Consider the following 26,808-nt stretch of genomic DNA (forward strand, 5'->3'; position numbering starts at 1 on the left):
ACCTGGTCCTCTGGGCTCCCCCTCCTGGGAAAGAGAAGCCCTCTGGCTCTTTAAGGTCAGTCATCACTGAAGGCCTCTGTCTGCTTGCTGGGGATTTGTAGCTTGCATTGAGCAGTCCACATTTGTTAATTAAAACCCCAGTTCAAGCTGGAATAAGGTATAGTCACTTGTTCAGGGAGTGCTGCTCTCTATCACAGTGAGGTTTTGGAGTTCGGGCTGCTGTGGGGGGAGGGAGCTCCCGGCTTGGGTCCACAGTTTTTACTTTCAGATTTTATGCTGCAATCTCAGGCATTCCTCCCAGTCCAAGTTGTTTTACAATGTGTGGAAAGTCATGGGTGTCCCCCAGCAGTTATTCCAGTTTATTTACTAGTTGTTCCTGGTTGTTTATTAGCTGCTCCAGGGGGACTACCCAACTTCCACTACTCTCTATGCCACCATCTTCTTGGTGTCTATAATTACTTCTTCCCCCACCATTGTTTTTTGTTTTGCTATTTGGTCTTTGTAAGTCTTATGCCTTTTTTTTTTTTCATTTTTCTATTCAACTGTAAATGCATAATTTCATATTTACTTGATTTTTTGTATTGTATCATGTTCAGTCCCTTTCTCATTTTGGTGGTATTTTTTTTTTTTTTTCATTGATTTTCTTTGTGTTTATCATGGGGCTTAAATATAACATCCTGAATCTATAACAGTCATGTTTGATTTGATATCAACTTAACTGTAATAGCACACACATACAGTTTTCCCTTACCCCGTCCCCCCACCTTTTTTATTTGTTATAAATTATGTCCTTTTACATTTTATTTACATTGTACATTTTTCATTTTTCATTGCTTTTTATGTCTTTGCATACTAGAATCTGTAAGCAGTAAAAAGTGGAGTTACATACCAAAAAATACAACCAATAATACTGGCATTTATATTTATCCAAGTATGTAAACTTTACTGGAGGCCCTTATTTACTTTTGTCACTTTGGTCCACTGTCTAGTGTCCTTTCCTTTCAGTCTGAAGAACTCCCTTTAGCATTGCTTGTAGGGCAGGTCTAGTGGTGGCAAGTCTCTTAGCTTTTGTCTATCTGGAAATGTCTTAATCTCTTCCTCATTTTTGAAAGACTGTCTCACTGGATAGAAAATTCTTGGCTGACAAACATTTTCTTTCAACATTTTAAATATTTTGTCCCACTGTTTTCTTGCCTCCACAGTTTCTAATGAAAAATCAGCACTTAATCTTATTGGGACTCCTTTGTACATAACATGTTGCTTTGCTCTTGTAGTTCTCATAACTCTGTTCTTGTGCTTGATTTCAACAGTATGACTACAATGTGTCTGGGTGTGGTTCTCTTCAGGCTTATCCTGATCAGGTTTTGTTGGGATTCTTGGATGGGCTTAATCATGCCTTATGTTTGGGAAATTTTCTGCCATTATTTATTTGAATATTGCTTCTGTCTCTCTCTTTTCCTTCTGTCATTCCCATACTGTACATATTGGTACACTTGATGATGTCACATAGGTCTCTTAGGTTCTGTTCACTTTTGTTCATTTTTTCTTTCTGTCCCTTAGCATGAATCATTTCAATTGTCTCTTGTTCAAATTCACTGATTCTTTCATCTGCAAGCTCCAATCTGGTGTTAAAACCCTGCATGGAATTTTTTATTTCAGTAATTGTGGTCTTCTATTCCAGTATGTTTGGTTCATTTATGAAAGTTCTGTCTCATTTTGAGACTCTCATATTGTTCATTTGTTGTTTTGTTGATATTGTTTAGCTCTTTCTCTGTTTCTTTATCTCTTTGAACATACTGAGGATCATTTTTTAAAAGCCTTTGTTATGTTCAAAATCTAGTCTTCTGCACTGATGGTTTCTGGATTTTTATCTTATTTCTTTGAACGGAGCTTCATTTCCTGTTTCTTTGTCTATCTTGTAGTCTTTTGTCACACATTCTACATTTTACTGTTTTTAAGAGTTAACTCTGTGATTAATCCCTGTGCTGTCAGTTCATTAAGTGATATGGCATAGATTTCCTTGAATGCCAGGAGCTAACAAAAACAAACAAACCAATACAAAAAACACCTGTCACAGTTTTTGTAAATTGGCTCTGCACAGGCTGGTACTCTCCTTCAGTATTTAACCCTTCTATCAGGAAGATCAACCTGAGTGGAATGTGAAGTGCAGAGTCCTTCCTTCTTTTCTGATCCTGTAGTTTGTCCTGGGCTTGTGCTTACTCATGGCCTTAAGAATTCCCATCTTAACAAGAATTTGAATGTTCCCTTTACTCCCTCTGAAGTAGTCTTCCCCCCCGCTTCTGGATGTCCTGTTAAATGACAGAAAGCAGGTATTCCCTTTCCCAAGGCCAGTTGGACTTAATTGCTTCTTACACTGCTTAAGCAACTACAAGCTGCTTTTGTCTGTAGGGAAAGTTCTGGGAGGACCATACAGAGAGGAATTTCTTGATTCAGACTTTCAGTCTGCCACTGACATTCAGGCACCCCAGTATGCACATCGGGGTTACTCTTCTCCTTCTGGAACATGGCCAAGAACCCAAAATCGGAGTGTAGGTTGGCTCCATACTACACCAAGGAGGGGTCTGGGGAGGAATCATCAAGGATGCGACAAGCTTCTTCTTTTAAAGACGTGTTTTCTCAATTTTGCACTCACTGAGTTACTGCAACCCTTCTACTCTGAGGAAGATGGCTGTTCCATTTTTTGTTAGTTGTTCAAACATTCTGTGGGGGAACATCAAGCTGGAGCTTCTTATGCCAACATCTTGATTCACTGAATTTTCATTAATTTTTAAATTATTATTTGAATGGAGCATATGTGTAAATCCTCAAGGCTTAAAGAGGACATTATTCTCTTTTGAGGGGTAAAATTCTAAGGTAATGAGTAAAAACTTCATAATGATCTCACCCATTTAGAAATAGGTTCATTGAAGGGCACAATAGATTTTTGGGGAAAAATAATCTAAACACTAAGATGATGGAATCTAAACTATTTTATAACTATTTAACTCAGGAGAGAGATCTAGTCTCTTCCCATAGTTGTTTTCTGAATGTTACCTTAAATGGCTTACAAAATGGAGGCATTATTGGAATTATTTCTGAAAATAAAAGAAGTTTTTATTCTTCCTTTGAAGAAGAATGTGAAATATACACATATATACAGTCCTTTTTCTCTATGGGCCTGGATATATTGGGGATGAATTCCAACTTTCTGAACTTAATCCTCAAGATAATTAAGCTCTCCCACAAAATGTTCCCATGCCAGTAGACAGAAATCTGGTCTGGATGGGCTGCAAACCTGATGCAGGATAGCATGTCCTCTAATTTGGTATGGTAGTATCATGGTGGGGAAAAACGCTGTCAACTAAACTATAATACAATTTCTTCTTGTAATCTAATATTTTTATTTCATACTTAGGGAAAGAGCTCTTTCAGACTTAGACACAAGATATTTATCATGTACCAACTTGTGCATACAGAAAAAAAGGCAATATTGTATAAATTTGTTAAGGTTTTCCAAAAACTTCTTCACATTCACAGACCAACTTTTCTGAATCAGTTTTTGATGGCTGTGATTTTCTACAGTATTGTCTTCTTGTACCACCAAAAGTGTGGCTGATGCTTCTTAAAGAGTGCTCCACTACTGAATCCAGAATTTTCTTCAAACAGCTGACCCCACTCCACAAGTTTTGATGCTGTCACTGTCTTGATCTAACCAGAGGCAACAATGGAAGTTTTCAGATAACATCCGGGACTCAATTTCCTTCTTCAGTGGCTTTTTGACTAAAACCTAGAGAAGTTACAATTGACTAATCATGCCATCAGGAATAATAACCAAATCACTTCATTCCTTTTCTCTTTATCCATTAGGTTCATTATTTAACTATTCAGATAAGGGTTTCCAAAAGTGCATTAAGAACTAATGTACTTGGTGGGGTATCCAGGGCTCCCACAAATCTACTAGCTTTCAGCCCATTTCACCTCTCAATTTCCTAAGGTCTGGGAAATCTTTTTGGTTGTAGGAAAATCCTTCTCTCTTCAATTGTGAGAGACTCCTACACCTATTAATTTCCTTCCCCCTTAGTGTTGTGGATTTTATTAAACAACGCACTTAACTCAGTTGAAACGAGGACAATTTGAACAGCTATATACAAGTTCCTGTAGGTACAGGCATTGACGACTAGGTCAAGACTGCCACCTGGCCCACAATTGTAAGAGACCACAGTTTGTAAGATGCATCTGATTTCAGAGATGTTAAAGAGAGAAAAGAGTTATTAGAATCTCTGAATTGGTGCCTGGGTTATTGAATAATCAGTTTTCTTTCACTAACTGCAAGACTGGGATGTGGAAAGAGCTTGTGTTAAAATAAATCAGTACCTTTTGATGTGTTAAAAAATCTAAAGGGGATATAAGTAAAAATGTTGCAATAGCTCAGGTTTAAAGACTACTAAAAAATGGAGTAGTAATTACAGCAATAGCTAAAGATAAAAGAAACCCATTCTAAGATTATTTTTACATAAGACAGCTTTCTAAGGGGGGCAGGAAAGTAATCTATTTAAGGTATGATTCTTTTCTTTATACTTTCAGCAGTGTGATTGATTTAGGTTTGTGTCCTCCATTACACTTAATCTGTTTGTTTTTGCTCACCAGTTTATATCTGTAGTAGGTACCACAGTGAATATAACTGAATGACAGAGTGGATCTTAGTTAATATCCACAACCATTCCATGTGCGGAGTAAGTCTGAATGCCTAACCTCCCTAATCTTCAATTTTCACATTTATCAGAGGGATAATAATAGGATTCATCTTATAGGGTTGCCCTGAGGATTAAATGCAGGGAAATTATATATATATACATATATATATATATATATATATATATATATATATATACATACATACATACATGTATCTTAAGCACAGTGTCTTGCACAGAGTAAGCATCAACAGCAGCTTTTGTTAGTTACACCTCACTGTGAGTAATTCATAGGAACCTCGCAAACTAGTAGTCCTCTCAGCTATGTTTACCTCATTTTCCTTTGTATAGTTCACATGTTGCTTTGAAAGTAACCTCTATTTGTGCCCTCGAATGCTAAAACTTTGGTCTCCATCTCACGTCTTAAATGCGCTACGGGCCTGGTCATTTTTGAAAAATCAAACCTTTTCACAACCTCCTTACTAGGGCCGGGCTGGTTAAAGACCCACGGGAGAAAGAATGCCTCCTCCTGCGTCAGAAGGGAACCGGTTATCGCACATTCCCTGACGTCAAACCTCAATCAGGGCCGTAAGGACACGTTGCTCGTGGTTGCTTGCGTGAGCCCGGTGGGCGACTCCGGGCCCGCGTCCCGCGAGAGTCGCTCACATTCCGCTTCTCTCCTCAGGCGTGAGTGGCCGGCGGCTTGGACGTGCATCTCCGCGGGCGGCGGGCAGCCGGCAGCCGCACAGTGGACCACTTGTGGATCTGGTCGCCGTCACCATGCCGAAATAGGTAGGGGGCACTCCCACTCCCCCCACATCCCCCAAGGCGGCACGGAAGGCGGTGAGCCCGAGAGGGGGTGGGGCCGAGACGCAGGCGCGGGGCGGGGCGAGGCGGCCGAGATTCAGGCGTCACCCACGGGGTCAAGGCGCGAGGTGGGGGCGGAGCTTCCTCGTCTCGAATCCCTGGCGCCCTTTTTTTACCGAGGGGTTTACGGACCGCTCGCCCAGTTCCGGTTCTGGCCTCGCAGGTCCTCGGCTTCCCCCTACCCGGAGTCCCTTTCTGCCCCTCTTGCGTGAGCGGCCGGATTCGAGGTGGGGTGGAGGTGGGGCGCAGACTGCCTGGCACTTCTGTTCGGGGTCCTGGGTATGAGGTTCCCGCGGGCGAGGCCTTGGATCAGGGTCTGGGGGCGTTCCGGGCCTGGGAGCGGGCGGCCAGCGGAGGTCGGATTTCGGGCCCTGTCCCGGCGGGTAGCGGTCCAGGCACATGTGGGGCCGAGGTCCCGAACTACCTGTCCACACACAGCCCTCTCCCCAATGCCCTGTGCTGTTTACAGCGGTCCCCAGACCTAGGCCCTTTACCTCTGTAATTAGAGTATATTTTGGAGTCGTCCGATTTTTGTTTTAATGATCACTTTACCACCTTCGTGCAACCATTGTGTGGATCTGGTCGAGTTCCCCGTCCTTGTTGCTCCTAAGAAGGCCTTTTCCGGCGCCTTCTGTATGGTGCGTGGAAGAAATGTGTAACAAGGAACTAAACCTATTTTCCCTCCAAAATGGAAATATATTTACTTTTATTTTACAACAATGATATACTATCAGAAAGAGAAAGAAAACAAACACTGCAGGAGCCCATAGCCATCTAATCCTCAAGAGAGAGTCATTAATAGTTTGGGGTATATCTTTCTCATCTTATTTCTGGATATGTAAACAAATGTGTATGTTACACAAATGGGTTGTTTATGTAACTTGCTTTTTCACTTAATACATAGAGGACTTTTTCTGTATCATTGCATAAATATTTTTCTAACTGATAAACTCCATTTATCTTCACCTTGTACTGACTTGAACCCAGATCCTAGAGGACAAGAATTTTTTTCCCACCTCCCTCCCTGGGCCCTTGGATGGAAGTAAGCTGAAAATTTAGAATGACAACCAGATTCTCTTGTTTGCTTAATAATTTGAGGTGGTGTTTTTTCAAACTGCAGTTTTTCAATCCATTATTGAGTTGTGAAATTAATTCAGTGGGTCTGGGTAGCATTTTAAAAAAATGAAATAAGATAGCATAGAAAATACCAGAGTGTGTTATGTGTAGTGAGCGTATTGATCTGTGAAATTTTGTTTTAATTATGTGTGCCTGCATGTGTGTTGGGTTGCAGTATGGAATATATTGCTTCTTGTTGTTTATGCCAAGTAATTCAAAAGTCGTTAATCCAAGATGCTGTCTACACATCTCAGAATGGCATGACAATGCAATTAAACTAAACATTAGTTTTATTTTTTCTTGAAATATGTGACTTTTGTAGCAAATTAGATTCCTAATTATTTGTTTTTGCTTAATATTGACACAGTTGTGCCAAATTTTGACAGTTGTGTAACCCAGAAAAGACTGTGTTCTCTTGACTCACTGGTGGGTGCAGACTTATGGGTGGGATCTTTTGATTAGGTTGTTTCTATGGAGATGTGACCCACCCACCTATGGGTGAGACCTTTTGATTAGACTATTTCCTTGGAGGTGTGACCCTGCCCATTCAAGATGGGTCTTGATTGTTTACTGGAGTCCTTAAGAGAGCTCTGGGCGGACACAGACCTAGATGCTAGGAGATGCATATAGCAAGACATTTGGAGATGCTAAGAGAAGAAGCCCAGAGTTTGTCTGGGAGAAGCTAAGAGAGGACCCCCAGATGCTTTCAAAGAAATGCCCAGGGAGAGCAAGCAAGTATGCACAGGAGCTGAGAGAGAGAAGCTAAGAGAGACAAGCCCAGAGATATTTTGGAGAAAATCATTTTAAAACCAGAACAAGGAGCAAAGGACCAGCAGATGCCAACCACGTGCCTTCCCAGCCGACAGAGGTGTTCTGGATGCCATCAGCCTTGCTTCAGTGAATGTATCCTTTTGTTGATGCCTTAGTTTTGGACACTTTTATGGCCTTAGAACTGTAAATTTGTGAACTAATAAACCCCCGTTGTAAAAGCCAATCCATTACTGGTAAATTGCAATTCTGCCAGATTTAGCAAACTGGAACGACAATCAGTGTAACATTTCTGAAAATACAGAAAGGAAGTGTTTGATAGAAGTTAAGAGTATAAACTGTTCAAGTTGACCTGCAGTCAAATCCAAGGTACTGCTTATTTGTGTGTGACCTGGGGCAAGCAAGCTACCTCTTCTCTCAAAACTTAAAGTTTTCTGATCTGTAAAATGGAGATTAGCAGAGCACCTAACTCGTAAGGCTGTTTGACATTTAAAGCTCTTGGCATAGTGCCTGGCTCAGTGTTAGATATTTTATTAAGAATGAATGGAGTTTTCCAGGATAATGCTTATCACAAGCGGGAAGCCACCATAGGGTGGCTAATCCAAAAAGTAGAACATTGATAATTAGTTAAGATGTATGGAGGAAAGGACACTGAATTAGGATGGTGTTTTTATATAATTTTGCTGTTGTTTTGTGATTGGTTCCTGATTACTTTCCTACTGCTAGATAAGTAATTTAGATTGCCTTCTTCAATAGACCAGATACCCTTTTATTGTTTTTTCTTATTGGCTGTTAAGTTGGTGCCTGTGTGGTCAGGCAATTGAAAGATACTTCCCATTGGGGATAAATTTTCTTGGTTCTTATTTCAACCCTTCAGTCAATTTGAGAAACACTCACTGTACAACTCTGAACTTATTTCAATTGTTTTTATTAGTGTTTACTTCTGGAGAAGGTACAGATTTCAAATGTGCAAAGAATATTCTTCAAAAAAGAAAATACAACCTAAGTTTTGTTCAGAGTTGGTTGTGCTGAGGTCATCTTGGTTCAAATCAGAGATCTCTTTTCACTGCCCCAAATGGATTAATGCAGTTATAAATGTTACATAAACCAATGAAATAAGAGTGTGAACATTGTCATTTTTATGAAACGTAAGTAAGTTGAAGCTTTGGACCCGAGAAGGCTGTTGCTACAGTAATATCTCAATGTTCTTACAACAGTTTTTAAACAGGTACCACATTGAAGCTAGGTGTCATTAATAGGGAGATATAAGGGGCATGAGGTTTTTCTTTTTGGAGCTATCAAAGTGTTCTAAGATTGCTGGTGGTGATACAAGCACAGCTCTGTGATTATACTTAGAGCCAGTGATGGGCGGTATGGTGTGTGGATAAAACTGTTTAAAAAAAAAAAAAGAACTGCAAAAATAAATAAATAAAAAGAATCCTGTTGAGCTGAGATATTGGCTGAGGATGAAAGGAATATGGAATGAGTAATTGAAGTAGGATATTATCAGTATCAACTATAACCTCACAAACAGTTGCAGAAATGAGAACTGAGATCTAAATCCATATTTTCTTTGTTTTCTTTGTATATGTCAAATAAAAATCATTTTTCCCTGTCCAAAAAAAAAGGCTTTTGCTACAAAAGTGTTGAATTGGGTATGACAATGTAAAAGGTTGGGAAAATCTTTAAAATCAATCATAATTCTGCTCTCAGTTCTGAAAATGTCTTCAAGTTCTTGTTCTGTTTTAGAGAAACCAAAATGGAAATTCATTGAGGATATCATTATTCAACTAGTTTATGAAAAAAGGTGACTTGGATCTCTAGCTGACCTGTCCACAAAAACCCCAGCTTGACCTTTTATCAAAGGTTTATATATTTGTATGTTTTAAGTTAAAATAAAATATTAAAGTTATGTGTGTATGTATTTTTTCAGTCATCTATTGATTGACTTACAAAGTTACCTCACCAACTACTGGTTCTTGTCTCATTAGATAAGACGGCTTCTATCTTAAAATAATAAAATGGAATACTATGTAGTCATTAAACATTCTGTTTTGGAGTTATATATAATGGCTTACTTAGTTGCTTATTATAAACGATTAAGTGAAAAAAAGCAGGTTCTATAATAGAACGTATAGTACCATTCCATTTTTGTGAAAATATGTTTAGAACAAATAAGAATATGTAACACTAACAGTGGATAGTGGGATTATGGCTGATTTTTATTCTCTTTTTCCTTTATCTGCATTTTAATAATTTTTCTGTAATTACATGTTTTACTTTTTTTATTGCCTTTGTTACATTTAATGGAAGCATATTACAATATTACTATTGACCATAGACTCCAGTTTGCTTTGATTATGTTTTTTCCCAAATACAATCCCTTTTTCAACACTCTGCATGGTGGACATTCATTTATTCTCCCACATGTGAAAACATTTTTATATTTGTACACTTAGTAACAGTCATTGGCCACTCCAGTTTTTGCCAAGTTATACAGTCCCAGTCTTCATCTATCTTTATCTCTGGTGTCGTACATTCCCCTATCCTACCTGTTTCAGCTTTACTCACAGACGTCTTTGTTCAGTGTACTTACAATATTGTGTTACCATCACACAGTATTATGCTATCTCTTTCTGGATCTATGCACTCAATCCTGCTGAACATTCTGTAGTCCTTCAGCATCAAATGCCTGATCTCTACCCTCTTTCTATCTCCTGATAGCCTGTGTTATCAGCTTTTAGCTCTCAAAGTTAGTGTTATTTCATATTAGTGAGACCATACAGTATTTTTCCTTTCGTTTCTGGCTATCTTCACTCAACATAATGTCCTTAAGGTTCATCCATGTTATTATATGTTACATTTCTTTGTTCTGTCTTACAGCTGTGTAATATTCCATCATGTGTATATACCATAGTTTGTTTATCCACTTGTCCATTGATGGACATTTGGGCTGCTTCCATCTCTTGGCAATCGTGAATAATTCTGCAATAAACATCGGTTTACAAATGTCAGTTTGTGTCTTAACTTTCAGTTCCTTTGAGTATATACCTAGCAGAGGAATAGCTGGGTCATATAGCAAATCTATTCTTAGCTTCCTGAGGAACCTCCACACTGTCTTCCAGAGTGGTTGCACCATTCTACATTCCCACCAACGTGAATAAGAGTGCCTCTTTCTCCACATCCTCTCCAGCACTTGTAATTTCTGTTTTTTTGGATAATGGCCATTCTGATAGGTGTAAGATGATATCTCATTGTGGTTTTGTTTTGTCTTTCCCTAACAGCCAGTGAAGTTGACGATTTTTTTCATATGTTTTTGAGCCATTTGTATTTCCTCCTCAGAAAAGTGTCTGTCCATGTCTTTTGCCTGTTTTTTAATTGGTTTGTTTGTCTTTCTGTTGTTGAGTTGTAGGATTGCTTTATATATTTGGGATATTAAACCCTTATCTGTTATGTGGTTTCCAAATATTGTCTCCCATTGTGTAGGTTGCCTTTTAATTTTTCTAACCAAGTCCTTTGATGTACAAAAGTGTTTGATTTTGAGGAGATCCCATTTGTCTGTTCTTTTGTTCCTCGTGCTTTGAGTGTAAGGTCTAGGAAACCACATCCTACCACAAGATCTTGAAGAAATTGTCCTACATTTTCTTCTGAGAGTCTTATGGTCTTAGTGCTAATGTTTAGGTCTTTGATCCATTTATTCCATTGTATAAGGTGTGAGATAGGGTTCCTCTTTCGTTCTTTTGCAAATGAATTTCCAGTTTTCCAAACACCATTTACTGAAGAGGCTGCCCTGTCCCACTTGCCTTGGCTTGACTGCCTTATCAAAGATCAACTGTCTGTAGATGCAAGAGTCTGTTTCTGGACACCCAGTTTGATTCCATTGGGTGGTATCTCTATCTTTATGCCAGTACCATGCTGCTTTGAGCACTGTAGCTTTGTAATATGCTTCAAAGTCAGGTAGTGTGAGACCTCCCACTTCATTCCCCTTTCTCAAGATATTTTTGGCTATTTGGGGCACCTTGCCCTTCCAAATAAATTTGGTTATTGGTTTTTCTGTTTCTGCAAAGTAAATTGTTGGGATTTTAATTAGTATTACATTGAATCTATACATCAGTTTAGGTAGAGTTGACCTCTTAATTATATTAGTATGTTCTTCCATTTTTTAAGGTCCTGTTTGATTTCTTTTAGCAGTTTCTTGTAGTTTTCTTTGTATAGGTCTTTTGTGGCCTTCATTAAGTTTATTCTTAAATACTTGATTCTTTTTGTTGCTATTGTAAATGGATTTTTTAAAAATTTGTTCCTCTTGTTGCACCTTACTTGTGTATCAGAACACTACAGAATTTTGCATGTTGATCTTGTAGCCTGCCCCTTTGCTGTATTCATTGATTAGCTCTAATAGCTTTGCTGTAGATTTTTCGGGATTTTCTACATATAGACTCATGTCATCTGCAAACAGTGAAAGTTTTACTTCTTCCTCTCCAATTTGGATGCCTTTTATTTATTTTTCATGCCTAATTGCTCTAGGTAGAACTTCCAGCACAATGTTGAATAACAGTGGTGACAGTGGGCATCCCTGTCTAGATCCTGATCTTAGAGGGAAAGCTTTCAGTCTCTTCCGATTGAGTACTGTGTTAGCTGTGGGTTTTTCATATATTGCCTTTATCATATTGAGAAAATTCCCTTCTATTCCTATCCTTTGAAGTGTTTTCATCAGGAAAGGTTGAATTTTGTCAAATGTCTTTTCTCCATCAATTGAGATGATCATGTGGTTCTGCTTTGATTTATTGATGTGATGTATTAAATTAATTGGTTTTCTTGTGTTGAACCAGAATGTGTTTATTGCATACCTGGAATAAACCCCACCTGGTCATGGTGTATAATTCTTTTAATGTGCTGCTGGATTCGATTTGCGAGTATTTTGTTGAGGATTTTTGCATCTATATTCATTAAAGATATTGGTCTATAATTTTATTTTTTTGTGGTATCTTTGTCTGATCTTGGTATTAGGGTGATGTTGGCTTCATAGAATGAGTTGGGTAACTTTCCCTCCTCTTCAATTTTTTTGAAGAGTTTGAGCAGGATTGATATTAATTCTTTCTTGAATGCTTGGTAGAATAAACATGTGAAGTCATCTGGTCCTGAGCTTTTCTTTCTTGGGAGCTTTTTGATGACTGACTCAATCTCTTTGCTTTGATTGGTTTGTTGAGGTCATCTATTTCTTCTCGGGTCCATGTTGTTGTTTATGCTTTTCTAGGAAGTTGTCCATTTCGTGTAAGTTGTCCAGTTTATTAGCATATAGTTGCTCATATATCTTCTCATTGTCTCCTTTATTTCTGCAGGGTCAGTAGTTATGTTTCCTTTGCCATTTCTGATTGCATTTATTTGCATCTGTTCTCTCTCTCTCTCTCTCTCTCTCTCTCTCTCTCTCTTTTTTTTGTTAGCCTAGCTAGGGGTCCATCAGTTTTGTTGATTTTCTTGAAGAACCAACTTCTGGTTTTGTTGATTCTCTCTATTGTTTTCCTGTTCTCAGTTTCATTTATTTCTGCTCTAATCTTTGTTATTTCTTTCCTTCTGTTTGCTTTGGGGTTAGTTTGCTGTTCTTTCTTTAGTTCCTCCAGGTGGACAATTAATTCCTCAACTTTTGCTCCCTCTTCTCTTTTAATATAGACATTTAGGACAATAAATTTCCCTCTCAGCACCACCTTTGCTGCATTCCATGTTTTGAATGTTGTTTTTTCATTGTCATTTGCCTCGAGGTATTTACTAATTTCTCTTGTAATTTCTTCCTTTACTCACTGGTTTTCTAAGCATATGTTGTTTAGTCTCCATATATTGTGAATTTTACGATCTTCTGCCTGTTATTTATTTCCAACTTTATTCCATTATGATCTGAGAAAGTGTTTTTTATAATAGCAATATTTTAAAAATTTGTTGAGATTTGCTTTGTGACCCAACATGTGGTCTATCCTAGAGAACATTCCATGAGCACTTGAGAAAAATGTGTATCCTGCTGTTGTGGGGTGTAGTGTTCTATAAATGTCTGCCAAGTCTAGTTCGTTTATCATACAATTCAACATCTCTATTTCCTTATTGATCCTCTGTTTAGATATTCTATCCATTGATGAGAGCAGTGTATTGAAGTCTCCAACTATTATTGTAGAGTTATCTACTTCTCCTTTCAGTGTTCTCAGTGTTTGCATCATGAATTTTGGGGCACTCTGGCTTGGTGCATAAATATTTATGATTGTTATGTTTTCTTGATGAATCGATCCTTTTATTAATATATAGTGTCCTTCTTTGTCTCTTTTATTTGTTTTACTTTTGAAGTCTACTTTGTCTGATATTAATATAGCTACTCCCGCTTTTTTCTGGTTGCAATTGACATGAAATATCTTTTCCCAGCCTTTCACTTTCAGCCTATTTTTGTTCTTCTGTCTAAAGTGAGTTTCTTGTAAACAGATTATAGATGGGTCCTGTTTTTTTAATCCATTCTGCAGTCTGTGTCTTTTTATTGGGGAGTTTAATCCATTAACATTTAGTGTTATTACTGTAAGGGCAGTACTTTTCTTCTACCATTTTGTCTTTTGGATTTTATACGTCATGTCTTATGTTTTCCTCTCTCTCTTTTTACCCTTTCTGATAATCTTCATTTCTATACTCTTCTCCAAACCTCTTTCTCCTGTCTTTTCCTAGCAGCCTGTAGCACTCTCTTTAGTATTTCTTGTAGCGCCAGTCTCTTATTCACAAACTCTCTCAGTGTCTGTTTGTCTGAAAATATTTTAATCTCTCCCTCATTTTTGAAGGACAGTTTTGCCAGATATAGAATTCTTGATTGGCAGTTCTGCTCTTTCAGTATCTTAAATATATCATACCACTGTCTTCTTGCCTCCATGGTTTCTGCGGAGAAATCTGTGCCTAGTCTTATCATGCTTCCCTTGTATGTGATGGATTGCTTTTCTCTTTCTGCTTTCAGAATTGTCTCTTTGTCTTTGACACTGGACAATCTGATCAGTAAGTGTCTTGCAGTAGGTGTATTGGAGTCTATTCTGTTTGAGGTGTGCTGTACTTCTTGAATTACAGATTCTGTCTTTTGTAAGAGTTGGGAAATTTTCAGTGATTATTTCTCCTGTTATTTTTTCTGCCCCCTTTCCCCTTTCTTCTCCCTCTGGGACACCTATAACATGTATATTTATGCACTTTATTGTTGTCGCTTAGCTCCCTAAGAGACTGCTTGTATTTTTCCATCTGTTCTTTTGTTTGTATAAATTCAAATATCTGGTCTTCCAATTCACTGATCCTTTCTTTTGCCTTTTCAAACCTACTGTTGTATCCCTCCATTGTCTTTTTCATCTCCTCCATTATGCCCTTCATTCCCATAAGTTCTGCCATTTGTTTTTTCAAGTTTGTGACTTCTTCTTTATGGTCATCCAGTGTCTTCCTTATATCCTTCATCTCTTTTGCTGTATCTTCCCTCAGTTCATTGACTTGATTTTTGAATTCATTTAGGAGATTTGTTTGAACATCTTTAATTAGTTCTTCCTTCAGTTCATTGAGTTTATTTAGCATTAGTTGCCTCAACTCTTGTGTCTCGGTTGCACTATTAGTTTGTTCCTTTGTCTGGTCCATATTTTCATGTTTCTTAGTATGGCTGATTATCTTTAGCTGTCTAGGCATCTGACTTTCTTGATTAGTTTATTGTAGAGCTCGTTTTCACTCTTTTATCTAGGATTTTCTTGTTTGTTGGCTTTGTTCTCTAACCTTTGGTGTTTAGTTCAGCCTATTCTAGGCCTCTACCTTAGGTTCTATTTAGTTGATCAGAGTTTTTCACCTCTTGTTTTTCTGTTTCCTGCCCTGCCTCTATGTAGCCTTTAGGGGCTCTTCAGATATGGTCAACCCCAGCCAGGTTTTCCCAGTCCAGAGAGGCCCAGGTCTCAGGAGGAGGGTATGGGTTTCCTTGAGAATGAGACCATCCTGTGAAGCCTTTAGACTGTGCTTTTCTATGCTGTACAGCAGGTGCTGCTTGCCAACCTGCAGTTCCCCCACCAGTGTGCAGAGATATGGAGCCTTTGGTTCTCCTGGTGACCCTGACCCTGTCCTGGGCATGGGTGACTGAAGGTGGTTTCTGAATTCCAGTCCCTGGGGTCTGAGTTCCCCAAAGGAGGGCTGCCACTGGAGCTGGGCCATGCCCTCCTTTTCCTGGGAAGTTATGATCTTTAGCAAATTTTTTCTGCCAGTAGACTTACTGCTTTGTCTCTCAGAACTGTCTCAGCTCTGCTCTTGCCTGGGCCCAAATTGCAAGTCTTTGAGGCTTTCTGTAATGGGCTTCTCAGAATAGTTATTTTTAAAAAGAGAGAAAAAGATTAAAAAGAAAAAGAAGGACCCAGTATAGACTATTTGCAGTCCTTGCAAAAAGATAAGGAGTTGAGGGCAATTAAGGAACAATCAAGAAACCAGAAAAACTGGCTTTTCAGAGAAGAGCCCTGGCCCCCTGGGTTTACATATGTGCCTGATTCAGTTTGAGCCTGGCCCTTCTCCATATTGTGTTCACCCTAACTCCAGAAGTCTCTGTTTTTATTTTTTTATTTTTTGCTCTTTTTGCTAGCCCTGTCTCCTCTTTGCCTGGCTGACTGCTCCCAGATTCTCCAGTGTCTGGTCTCAGTTTATTTATAGTTGGAGTTTTTGTTCAGCAGTCTGAGTTTGTTAATCAGTGCTGCAACTGCAGTTCTTCCTCCTGGTTCCCAGCACTGATGGCCCCTCGTCCCTTGGGATTGTGCCTGGCAAGGAGGGGCACAGGCCCGCTGGCTGCAAGAACTTACAGATTTTGCTGATCTCAGCTGCTCCTCGCATTCATGAGTATTGTATTAAGTATGTCCAAACTCAAATTCCTCTGTGGTGGCTGGTCCATGCAGTTCCTGGCTATCTACCAGCTGCACCAGAGGAGTAGCTAAAACCCGTACTTCACCACTCTGCCATCTTGCCCTGCCTCCATGGTTTACTTTTGTAATACAAAACTAATAAAAGTCATTTTTAAAGGAAAGAGTATGTGTTTTCCTAATTTATAAGCATAAATGAGACTTTAAAGTCTTTGCTGGCTCAAAGGGATACTGACTCTTTGAACTTGGATATTTTGGTTATGAATTCTCCAGGAATTCTAGGAAATGGTGCTGAGAGGTGTAATAGCTATATCTCTTGCCCTTGGAAAAGTTACTTTGAGTAGGAGAGAAGCACTGTTCCAGAATTTCCTTAAACCACTCTGAGTATATGTTGCCAAAAAAATTCCACACTGCCTAAAGATGTAGTCTAAATTCTTTAGTCTGTTTTTAAATCTTATGATGTCAAAACCCAATCTACTTTTCCTGTTTTATTTCACCTTAAATTTTGAAATGAAACCTTAGAGTCACCCTACCTTTCTAGCTTGCTATCTCCAAATGTACCTCATGCTTTATTGCATTTGATCTTTGCTTGTTATTTGGAATACTGTTTCTGACTTTTTTGTAAACAAACTCTATCCATCTTCCAATGCAGATTGGAAATACCACATTCATTGTGATATCTCTGGTCACCCAACTAAAAACAATTTTGCAGTTGAAACCATTGATACTTATTTGTGCTTAGGCATTTCTCAGGTACCACCTGGTACTGTTGTATTTTCCAATTCTGTTTTGAATTTGAGGGCAAGAAAATTTGTCTTTTATGTCTCTGTATGCTTTAAAGCTCCAGGGTAAGTGCTTGATAGTTATTCCTTGATTATACATCAGTGTCACTGGCTCTTTTGAGTCCAAGTGTTGACATTTTTTGTTAAACAATGATTCTAGGTAAGGGTCAACATTTCGTCCATAAGAATGTGATGGGGTAAAAAATTGGTACTATTTCTGCTTAATTGCCCATTGACAGAGATTATTATAAAGAATTGACTATATTTCATTAAAACTAATGTGGTAGCTAAGAGGTGGGTATGTTTAGTCCAGGACCCAAACATGATTTCACATATGTATTCCTTATAAAAGTTTCTCATGGTGCTTATTTTAGGATTGATAGCACCTTTACTTCTTGACCTTACCAAAGGCACAGTTGAGCCTTATTTTATAGATACTTCTCCCAGACCCAGAGATCTGAAGTGTTTGATGGTGGGTTGGTGGGTTAGATGAGCCACCACAGTCTTTCTGCTCCAGAACATTGTAGGGTGTCATGTTGTAGGAATCAGTGAGTCATAGTATATAAAGTACTTTGTATTCAAAAGTTAATATTTTCTCCTATTATTGGAAGCATAATTGTCACTTTTCAAACTTAAATATGATTTGCAGTACTGACCAATGGGAGAGACAGGGGCTTATCTTTTTCTTTAATTGTTTTATTTGAATTTCCAGATGTTTGCCAGGCCTAAAATAGCTGATGAAATATCTGCCTTCTTCTAATTAAGGTATATGATTTGTTACTTTATGAAAATATAAGACATCAGTAGAATTCAGAATTTATATAAAAATACACATTTTGCAAAGTAATATAATTCTAGGCCCTAAAGAAATTAGCCCTTTAATAAGTAAAACTTTTTCTAGTTCACAAAAAAATGATCTATATTATTAGGTCAACCCATGTTGGAATCACCTTGGAGTATTTTAAATATGCAAATTGTGCATGTGCCTGGGCTCTTCCCAGGGGATTTTGATTCAGTAAGTTTCAGGTGGGATCCTGGTATGTGAATTTTTAAAAATACCAACAGGTGCTTCCATCTCATTATAATTTACTGTTGTGCCATTTATATAAAGGAGATAGTGGAAATGGTAAGAGAAAACGCCATGGGGTTAAAGGCCATAAGGGTTAAAGTTTAAAGAAATATTTAAAGTATTTAAGTTGTTTTTTTTAAATATTTGACTTTTGCTTTTCATTCAAGGAATGTTTTAAGTATATTTTCAATAAAACTGAAATGTTTTATGATTTCCAAAGTTTAGATTTAAGCTCTAGGGTTCTCTTAGCCTGAAAATTTCTATATCTATAAATATAATAAAATAAATCTTTTTTCATCTTGTTGGGCCAGTATATAATAAGTGAAAGCAAATTAATGGAAAAAAAGAACAAATTTTAAGTACGTCTTTTTTAATGTAATCTTTATTTCAAAGACTGGTTTTATGGATTTATTTTCCTATTCAATTATTAAATTATGGGAAAAGGGGATATCAGAGAATCAAAGATTCTCATAATAGAAGTAATAGGTAAGTGGATGTTATGATAGCATTTTGCCTTGATGAAGCTTTTCTATTCTCATCCTATTGATACTAATACTGAGATTTCATTTGTTAGTCATAGATTTTAATGATTAAGCTTTTTTTGTAGCAGTATAATCTTGTTATTCAGAAAAACTCAATGCTGCACATTAGAGAATATTCTTTTATGTATTTTCCAATGGACAAGAATGTTTAAAATAATTAGAATAAAAACTTCTTGACAAAATTATTTCTTACAATTCTGTTTTAGCAAAACATAGCAAAAATTGCATTAAAATTGTTGCTAAAAGTGATAAACTATACACACATTTTGTCAGTTAATAAACAGGCTGTGTGTGAGAATTATTTGGGGAGTTTTCAAAATTCAGATTCCTAGGCTCTGTTGGTTCTACTACATTAGAATTTCTAGAGGGTGATTTTGCTAGTCACTCTGATTTAGGAACCCCTACATATGTAATACTGAAGGAATATATTTTTAGGTGAGTGGAAACTTGGAAACTGCTTTTTATTTGTAGAGAAATCTCAAAGCACCAATGGGGGAAAATTCCTCATATTTATTTTTATATAATTCTCAGAAGAGAGATACCTTGTGTTTCAAGGGTTAATTAGTTCTGATTTTTAGCGATTTTGTTATATAAATTATTTAAATATCTGCCTCTTCATGAGCTAAGTAGAAAATGCCATGTGGTATCTTTTTACTCATGACAGAGAATCAGATGTTATAGATGGCATTAATAGTTTAAGTAATCTGGAGTCTGGTGTAGAAATATGATAGAAAAATTAATGTGCCCATTAGAGTATGCTAAACATACTGCAGTAATATCTTAAAATAGTAATTTGTCTTTAAATATCGAGTATTGTATTCTTCAATACTGAATCAGTTCCTAATAACTAACAAGTTATTAGAGAATTAATAAAAATGTAGTCATCAAGGCTTCAAATATTGGCAACAAACTACTCTTTCAAAAGATATGTAACTCATCTATCAGGCTTGCTGATTGATTCAGTAGCTAATGGCAGCTTTATCTATTTTCCCAAGTATTAGAAACAGGATGGGGTGGGGCCAAAGAGTGAATTTCTGTTCTCTGATATTATCATAGTCATTTTCCTCATAATGGTAAGGAATTATTGTGAATTTCTCCATTTTTCTTTTTTTTTTTTCAGTTGGCGTATTCAAGGACAGCAGCCACCTGACTGTTATTCAATATGCACAGTGGACAAGGATATTGCAGTTATTGCCATGTGTACTATAATAACCTGGAACAGGTGAGAGGTTCCTATTTAATGTGATATTGCTTTTCAGGACCTAGTCCTGAGTTGCTCTGCTTTTACAGTTTGTTAAATTCATTCATCGAAAGATCATATTGATCATCTACTAGTTGTTCGATGCTATTTAAGGACTTAGGGATACAACTATGAACTAAACCAAGTCCCTTTTTTCATGATGTATGCATTCCAGTTGGTAAGACAGAAAATAGTTAAATAATCATATAAATTTAGTATATGTCAGATTGTGATAAATGTTTGAAAAAAAATAAAGAAGCGAAGGGAATGCTAGTTTAGGTAGGGTGGCCAAGTAAGGCCTTTTTAAGGAGGCAACATTTGAGTTGGGATTTGAATGAAGTGCAGGAGCTAGCCTTGCAGATATCTGGGGGAAGAATTTATAGTAAAGACAAGGACAAATACTCCAAGACAATGGCGGTTGGCGTGCTAAACCAACAGCTAGGAGGCCAGTGTGGCTGTAGTGGAGGTAGGGGGTTGGTTTTAAGTGGTACATTATTAAGGCATTGTAGTTTAAGGTAAGGGACTTTGAATTTTATTCTTAGCAAGATGCAAGGATATTGCAGTTATTGCCATGTGCGCTATAATAACCTGGAACAGGTGAGAGGTTCCTACTTAATGTGATATTGCTTTTCAGGACCTAGTCCTGAGTTGCTCTGCCTTTACAATTTGTTAAATTCATTCATTGAAAGATCATACTATCATCTACTAGTCTGATGCTATTTAAGGACTTAGGGATACAACTATGAACAAAATAATCTAAGTGTAAGTTAATAGGTTGGAGAGAATAGTCTATAAAGAGATTTTTAATTTATATTTTTATCGAGATGTAATTCATATCCCATAAACTTCACTCTTTAAAGTATATAATTCAGTGATTTTTATTATATTCACAAAGCAGTGCAACCAATTACCACTAACTAGTTCTGGAACATTTTCCTCACCCCATTAAGAAACCCCATCTCCATTAGTAGTCACTCTCCATTTCCCCCCTCCTCCCTGCAACCACTAATCTACTTTCTGTCTCTGTAAATTTGCCTATTCTGGACATTTCTTCTAAATGGAATTATACAATATATGGTCTTCATTTGTGTGGCTTCTTTGACTTAGCATAACATTTTCAAGGTTTGTCCAGGTTGTAACATGTATCATTACTTGATTCCTTTTTATAGCTGAATAATATTCCATTGTATAGAATACCACATTTTGTTTATCCATTTAACAATGATGGACATATGGGTTGTTTCCACTTTGGGACTGTGGTGAATAATGTTGCTATAAACATACATGTACAAGTTTTTGTGGGGACATGTTTTCAGTTCTCTTGAGTCCACCTAGGAATGGAATAATTGGTCATATGGTAACTCTATGTTTAACTTTTTTGAGAAACTGATAGACTATTTTCCAAAGTGGCTGCACCACTTTACATTTCCATCAGCAATGTACGAGGGTTCCAATTTTTCCACATCCTTGTCAACACTTGTTATCTGTCTTTTTGATTATTGCCATCCTATTTGGTGTTAAGTGTTATCTCGTGGTTTTGGTTCATATCTCCTAATGACTAATGATGTTGAGCTTCTTTTCATAAGCTTTTTGGCCATTTTTATATTTTCTTTAATGAAATACTATTCAAATCCTTTGCCTATTTAAAAAATTGGGTTGTCTTTTTATTATTGAGTTGTAAAAGTTCTTTATATGTTTTGGATCCTAGACCCTTCTCAGATATATGGTTTGCGAATATTTTCTCACATTCTGTGGCTTGTCTTTTCACTTTCTTAATAGTGTCCTTTGCACAGTTAACTTTGATGTAGTCCACTTTATCTATTTTTCTTTTGTTCCTTATACTTTTGGTGTCATATCTAAGAAACACATTATACCTGTGTTTTATGCTAAGAATTTTGTAATTTTAGCTCTTACATTTATATCTTTGATCCATTTTGAGTTAATTTGTGTGTGTATGTGTGTGTGTGTTAATTAGGATGTGAAGTATTAGTCGGGCTTTATTTATTTATTTATTTGCATGGGGCTATCTATTTGTTGCAGCACCATTTGTTGAAAAGACTATTCTTTCCCAGTTTGAATTGTCTTGGCATTGTCAAAAATCAATTGAGTATAATTTTAAGGATTTATTTCTGGATTCTCAATTATATTACATTGATATGTATGTCCATCCTAATATTATCACACTGTCTTGCTTCCTGTGGCATTGTGGTAAGTTTTGAAATCAGAAAGTTTGAGTCTTCCAACATGGTTATTCTTTTTCAAGATTGTTTTGGCTATTCTGGGTCCCTTGCATTTCCATATGAATTTTAGGATCATCTTGTCAATTTATGCAAAAAACAGCTGGGCTTTTGATAGGGATTGCATTGAATGTATCTGTAGATCATGCAGGGGAATAATGCCATCTTAATGTTAAGTCTTCCAATCCATGAACAGGAGATGGTTATCCGTTTATTTAGATCTTCATTAATTTCTTTCAGCAAGGTTTTATAGTTTTCAGTGTACAAGTCTTTCACTTCTTTTGTTAAATTTATTCCTGAGCAAAAAATTTTTACATAAAGTATTTTATGCTTTTGATGCTGTAATCATTATAATTATTTTCTTAATTTTTTTCAGGTTGTTCCTTGCTAGTGCATAGAACCAGAAATGATTTTTGTATATTGATCTTGTGTCCTACGATCTTGCCAAACTTATTAGCTCTAATACTTTTTTGTATGTGGATTCCTTATTATTTGCTATATGCAAGATCATGTCATTTGCAAATAGAAATGATTTTACTTCTTTCTTTCCATCTGGATGCCTTTCATTTCTTTTTCTTGTCTTATTGCCCTGGCTGAAACCTCTAGTACAGTATTGAATAAAAGTGGCAAGAGTGGACATCCTTGTCTTGTTCCTGCTCTTAGGAAGAAAGCTTTTGGCCTTTCATCATTAAGTATGATATAAGCTGTGGAGTTTTCATAGGTGCCCTTTATCAGGTTAAGGAAGTTCCTTCTATTTCTAGTTTACTGAATGCTTAATCATTGAAAGGGTGTTGGATTTTGTCAAATATTTTTCTGTATATCTTAAATAATTGTAATTTTCTTTCTTTTTATTCTATTAAGATAATGTGTATTACATTGATCTTTGGAAATTAAACTAATCTTGCATTCCTGAGGTAAATCCAACTTAGTCATAGTAGATAATCCTTTTTATATGTCACTGTAGTCAGGTTTGCTAGTATTTTTTTGAGGGTTATTAGTCTGTAGCTCTCTTTTCTTCTGATGTCTGTCTGGTTTTGCTATCAGGGTAATGCTGGCCTCATAGAATGAGTTGAGTAGTGTTCTCTCTTCTTTTTCTGAAGAGTTTGTGAAGGATTTTGTGTGGAGATTTTGAAATAATTATTCATATTAGTAGCTGTAGTTTTCTGATGAGGACTATAACTTACAAGAGTCTCAAGTGTTTTCAGGATTTAAGCTATAAAATTGTGTCATAGGTGAAGCTCTTGTTCTGTCAGTGCTAAACTTCCAGACTTTAGATGGTATCTAGGACAGGCTCATGATATGTAAAAATTCTTCTGTGTTGTGGCATTTGTTTTGATAGTAATAGTATTATTTAATCTGATAGTATTCACTTAAAATTAATACCGAGCAAAAGATTTTATTATTATGATTTCCACCCCTCTGCCCTTTTTAAAAGAAATACTTTTTAATGCTGGCCGTAAACATGAAGAAGAAGATAATAAACCTGAAGTCTCTCTTTAATAGTTCTCTCATGATTGATAAATAATATCATCACTTAACTGAAGTATTATTTGTTGAACCTTTGATAATGGTAAAATATATTGGTTCTTTATGAGTTCTATTCAATAAGCATTTAGTGCAATTTTTTGCCTAAGGTTTAAAATAATTTTTGTACATTTGGGTGCACCTGCACTAAACTGACATTTTTCTTAAAACTCTGTTAATGGTAGCTAAGGTAATCTCTACCAACTATAAAGCAGAACTGTATATATCTTTGAAGGCTTTGGAGAGCTACTAAAGCAGTGAAGAAGTATGGGTCCCAGAGCTGGCTGAGTATTCAATGGAAACAATGGAAGCCAAAAGAAAAAATAACTGCCAATCTGTATACTGAATATATCCTTTTAAAATGAAGGTGAAATAAAAACATTAAGAGAATTTGTCACCAGCAGACCTTCACTAGAGGAGTAGTAAATAGAGTTCTTCAGGCATAAGGAAAATGATCCCAGATGGAAGCTCAGAGACATAGGAAGGAATGAGGAGCAATGGAGAGGGTAAATATATAAACAATCTAAGTGAGTAATGTTTTGTGGGATTAACAACGCCATTTAAGTTGCAAAGGGAGTAAATGGAGTTTGTTCTAAAGGACCTTTCATTGTTTAAGAAGGGAGTAAAAGGAACAAATAACATTAGATTTTTTAATGCAATTTTATTGAGATATATTCATATACCATATAATCATCCAAAGTGTACAATCAGTTGTTCACAGTATCTTTCATCACCACAATCAATTTTTTAAACATTTTCATTACTTCAAAAAATACGAATAAAAATTTATAAATGTAAAAAAGAACACCCAAAATTTCCCCCACTATTATTCATTTACTTTTTGTCCCCCTTTTTTCTACTCATTTGTCTATACACTAGATAAAGGGAGTGTGAGCCACAAGGTTTTCACAGAGTCACATTGTATAAGCTATATAGTTTTATACGATAGTCTTCAAGAGTCAAGGATAGTGGATTGCAGTTTAACAGTTTCAGGTATTTCCTTCTAGCTATTTTAGTATACTAAAAAGTAAAAAGGGATTCTATATAATGCATACAAGTAACTTCCAGAATGACCTCTCGACTCCATTTGAGATCTCTCAGCCACTGAAACTTTATTTTGTTTAATTTCTCTTCCCCCTTTTAGTCAGGAAGACTTTCTTTATCCCACGATGCCAGGTCCAGGCTCATCCCTGACAGTCATGTCCCACGATGCCAGGGAGATTTACATACCCCTGGGAGTCATGTCCCATGTCGGGGGAGGGCAGTGAGTTTACCAGCCGAGTGGGCTTACAGAGAGGCCACATCTGAGTAACAAAGAGGTTCTCTGGGGGTGACTCCTAGGCACTACTATAGGTAGACTTAGCCTTTCCTTTTGCAGTATCGAGCTTTATAAAGGCAAGCTTCAAGATCGAGGACTTGGCCTACTACAATGGTAGTCCCCATTGCTTGCAAGAATATCAGTCGGTATACTCTTAGGCTACCTCCATCCACTGCAAATCATGAATACTGACACCATAAACCCTACTGTGCAAATGTTCATTCATGTCCCTCTTTTTAGTTCTTCCAAGTATATACCCAATAACTGAGTTGCAAAAGCATATGGCAATCCCATGCTTAGCTTCCTGTGGAACCACCACACTGCCCTCCAGATGGGCTGCACCATTCTACTTCCCCACCAACGGTGATTAGGTACATCCCTTTCTCCACATTTCTACAGCATTTGTATCCCTCTTTTAGTTTTTAGACAGTTTTATTCACACACCATACATTTCATCCTAAGTAAACAATCAGTGGTTCCCTGTATAATCACATAGTTATGCATTCACCACCACTATCTATATAAGGACATTTCCATTTCTTCCACGAAGAAAGAGGAAGGGGCAAAAAAAGTAAAAAGAAAAAAGAACAAGAAAGAGCAAAATGACAACTATAAAGCAATAAAAGAAAAAATAAAATTAAAATAAAATACAATAAAAAGGTCAGACAGCAACACCAATGCCAAGAATCCCATACCCCTCCCTTATATCCCCCTCTTATAGACACGTAGCTTTGGTATTTTGCCTTTGTTACAATCAATGGAAGCATATTACAATGTTTCTGTTAACTATAGACTCTAGTTTGCATAGATTGTATTTTTTCCCCATTACCATCCCATTTTTAACACTTTGCAAAGTTGATATTCATTTGTTCTCCCTCATGTAAACACATATTTGTACATTTAATCACAATAATTGACCACTCTAGGTTTCACTAAGTTATACTGAGAGTGTGGAAGTATCAGCAGGTAGCAGCCTTTTCCATGGTATTTAACTCTTGACTTTTTCTCAAGCGTTGTTAAATTAAAAACATGATTATTGAAATTGTAAAGACCATATGGTAGAAATATATCATTAGCATGATACAATGAAACGATCCTAAGTCTTAGAGGTAGACAGACTCAGATTCAAATCCTGGCTGTACGTAGGTATATGACTTCGGACAATTTACTTTTTTGTGTCTCAATCTCTAAAATGGGGACAAGATTCTTACTCAGTGAAAATTCAGTGAGATCCACGTGCACTGTGTTTGGTATATGATAGGTATTTAGATATTAGACTTCCTTCCCATCCCTCTTGTTTGATGGACTCTTTCTAACTGTGGAGAGAATTACAAAACAGAGAAATATAGTGTATTTATTCCAATATTCTGTTAAAGGCAGGATTTTTAATCTGGAGGAAAATAATGGCCTTTTTGTCAATCAATCTTTGACCTCTTTTAATATTGCATTTCAATCTTACTTTCTCTTTTAATAGCTTTTTGTGTAAAAATATTTGCTCATTGAAAAATACAAAAATTTATAAGAAAAAGTTAAAAATTATCCACAATCAAACCACTTGGATGTAAATGCTTTAAAAATTTTGGAATATTGTTTTCCGTTTATTTGTCTTTACTTTTTTGAGCTATAGTTTGAGATAAAATTGTACATGTGATTTTTTTTTTTTAATCTTCATTTTATTGAGATATATTCACATACCACGCAGTCATACAAAACAAATCGTACTTCCGATTGTTTGCAGTACCATTACATACTGGTACATTCATCACCCAAATCAATCC

At 36.7% G+C, this 26,808-nt stretch overlaps 1 protein-coding gene across 1 annotated transcript in view; it reads left to right on the forward strand.

The window, feature by feature from the left end:
* The first annotated feature begins 5,312 nt into the window (after window positions 1–5,312).
* ZDBF2 (zinc finger DBF-type containing 2) overlaps window positions 5,313–26,808 on the forward strand; it is a 44,781-nt gene continuing 23,285 nt past the window's right edge. The window contains 3 exon segments of the mRNA XM_037849895.1: window positions 5,313–5,486; window positions 17,813–17,865; window positions 19,832–19,933. Of these exon segments, the coding sequence (XP_037705823.1) occupies window positions 19,874–19,933 (60 nt within the window). The 5' untranslated portion in view covers window positions 5,313–5,486; window positions 17,813–17,865; window positions 19,832–19,873.

Source organism: Choloepus didactylus, chromosome 9 (assembly GCF_015220235.1).
Source record: "Choloepus didactylus isolate mChoDid1 chromosome 9, mChoDid1.pri, whole genome shotgun sequence".
NCBI classification, from domain to species: domain Eukaryota; kingdom Metazoa; phylum Chordata; class Mammalia; order Pilosa; family Megalonychidae; genus Choloepus; species Choloepus didactylus.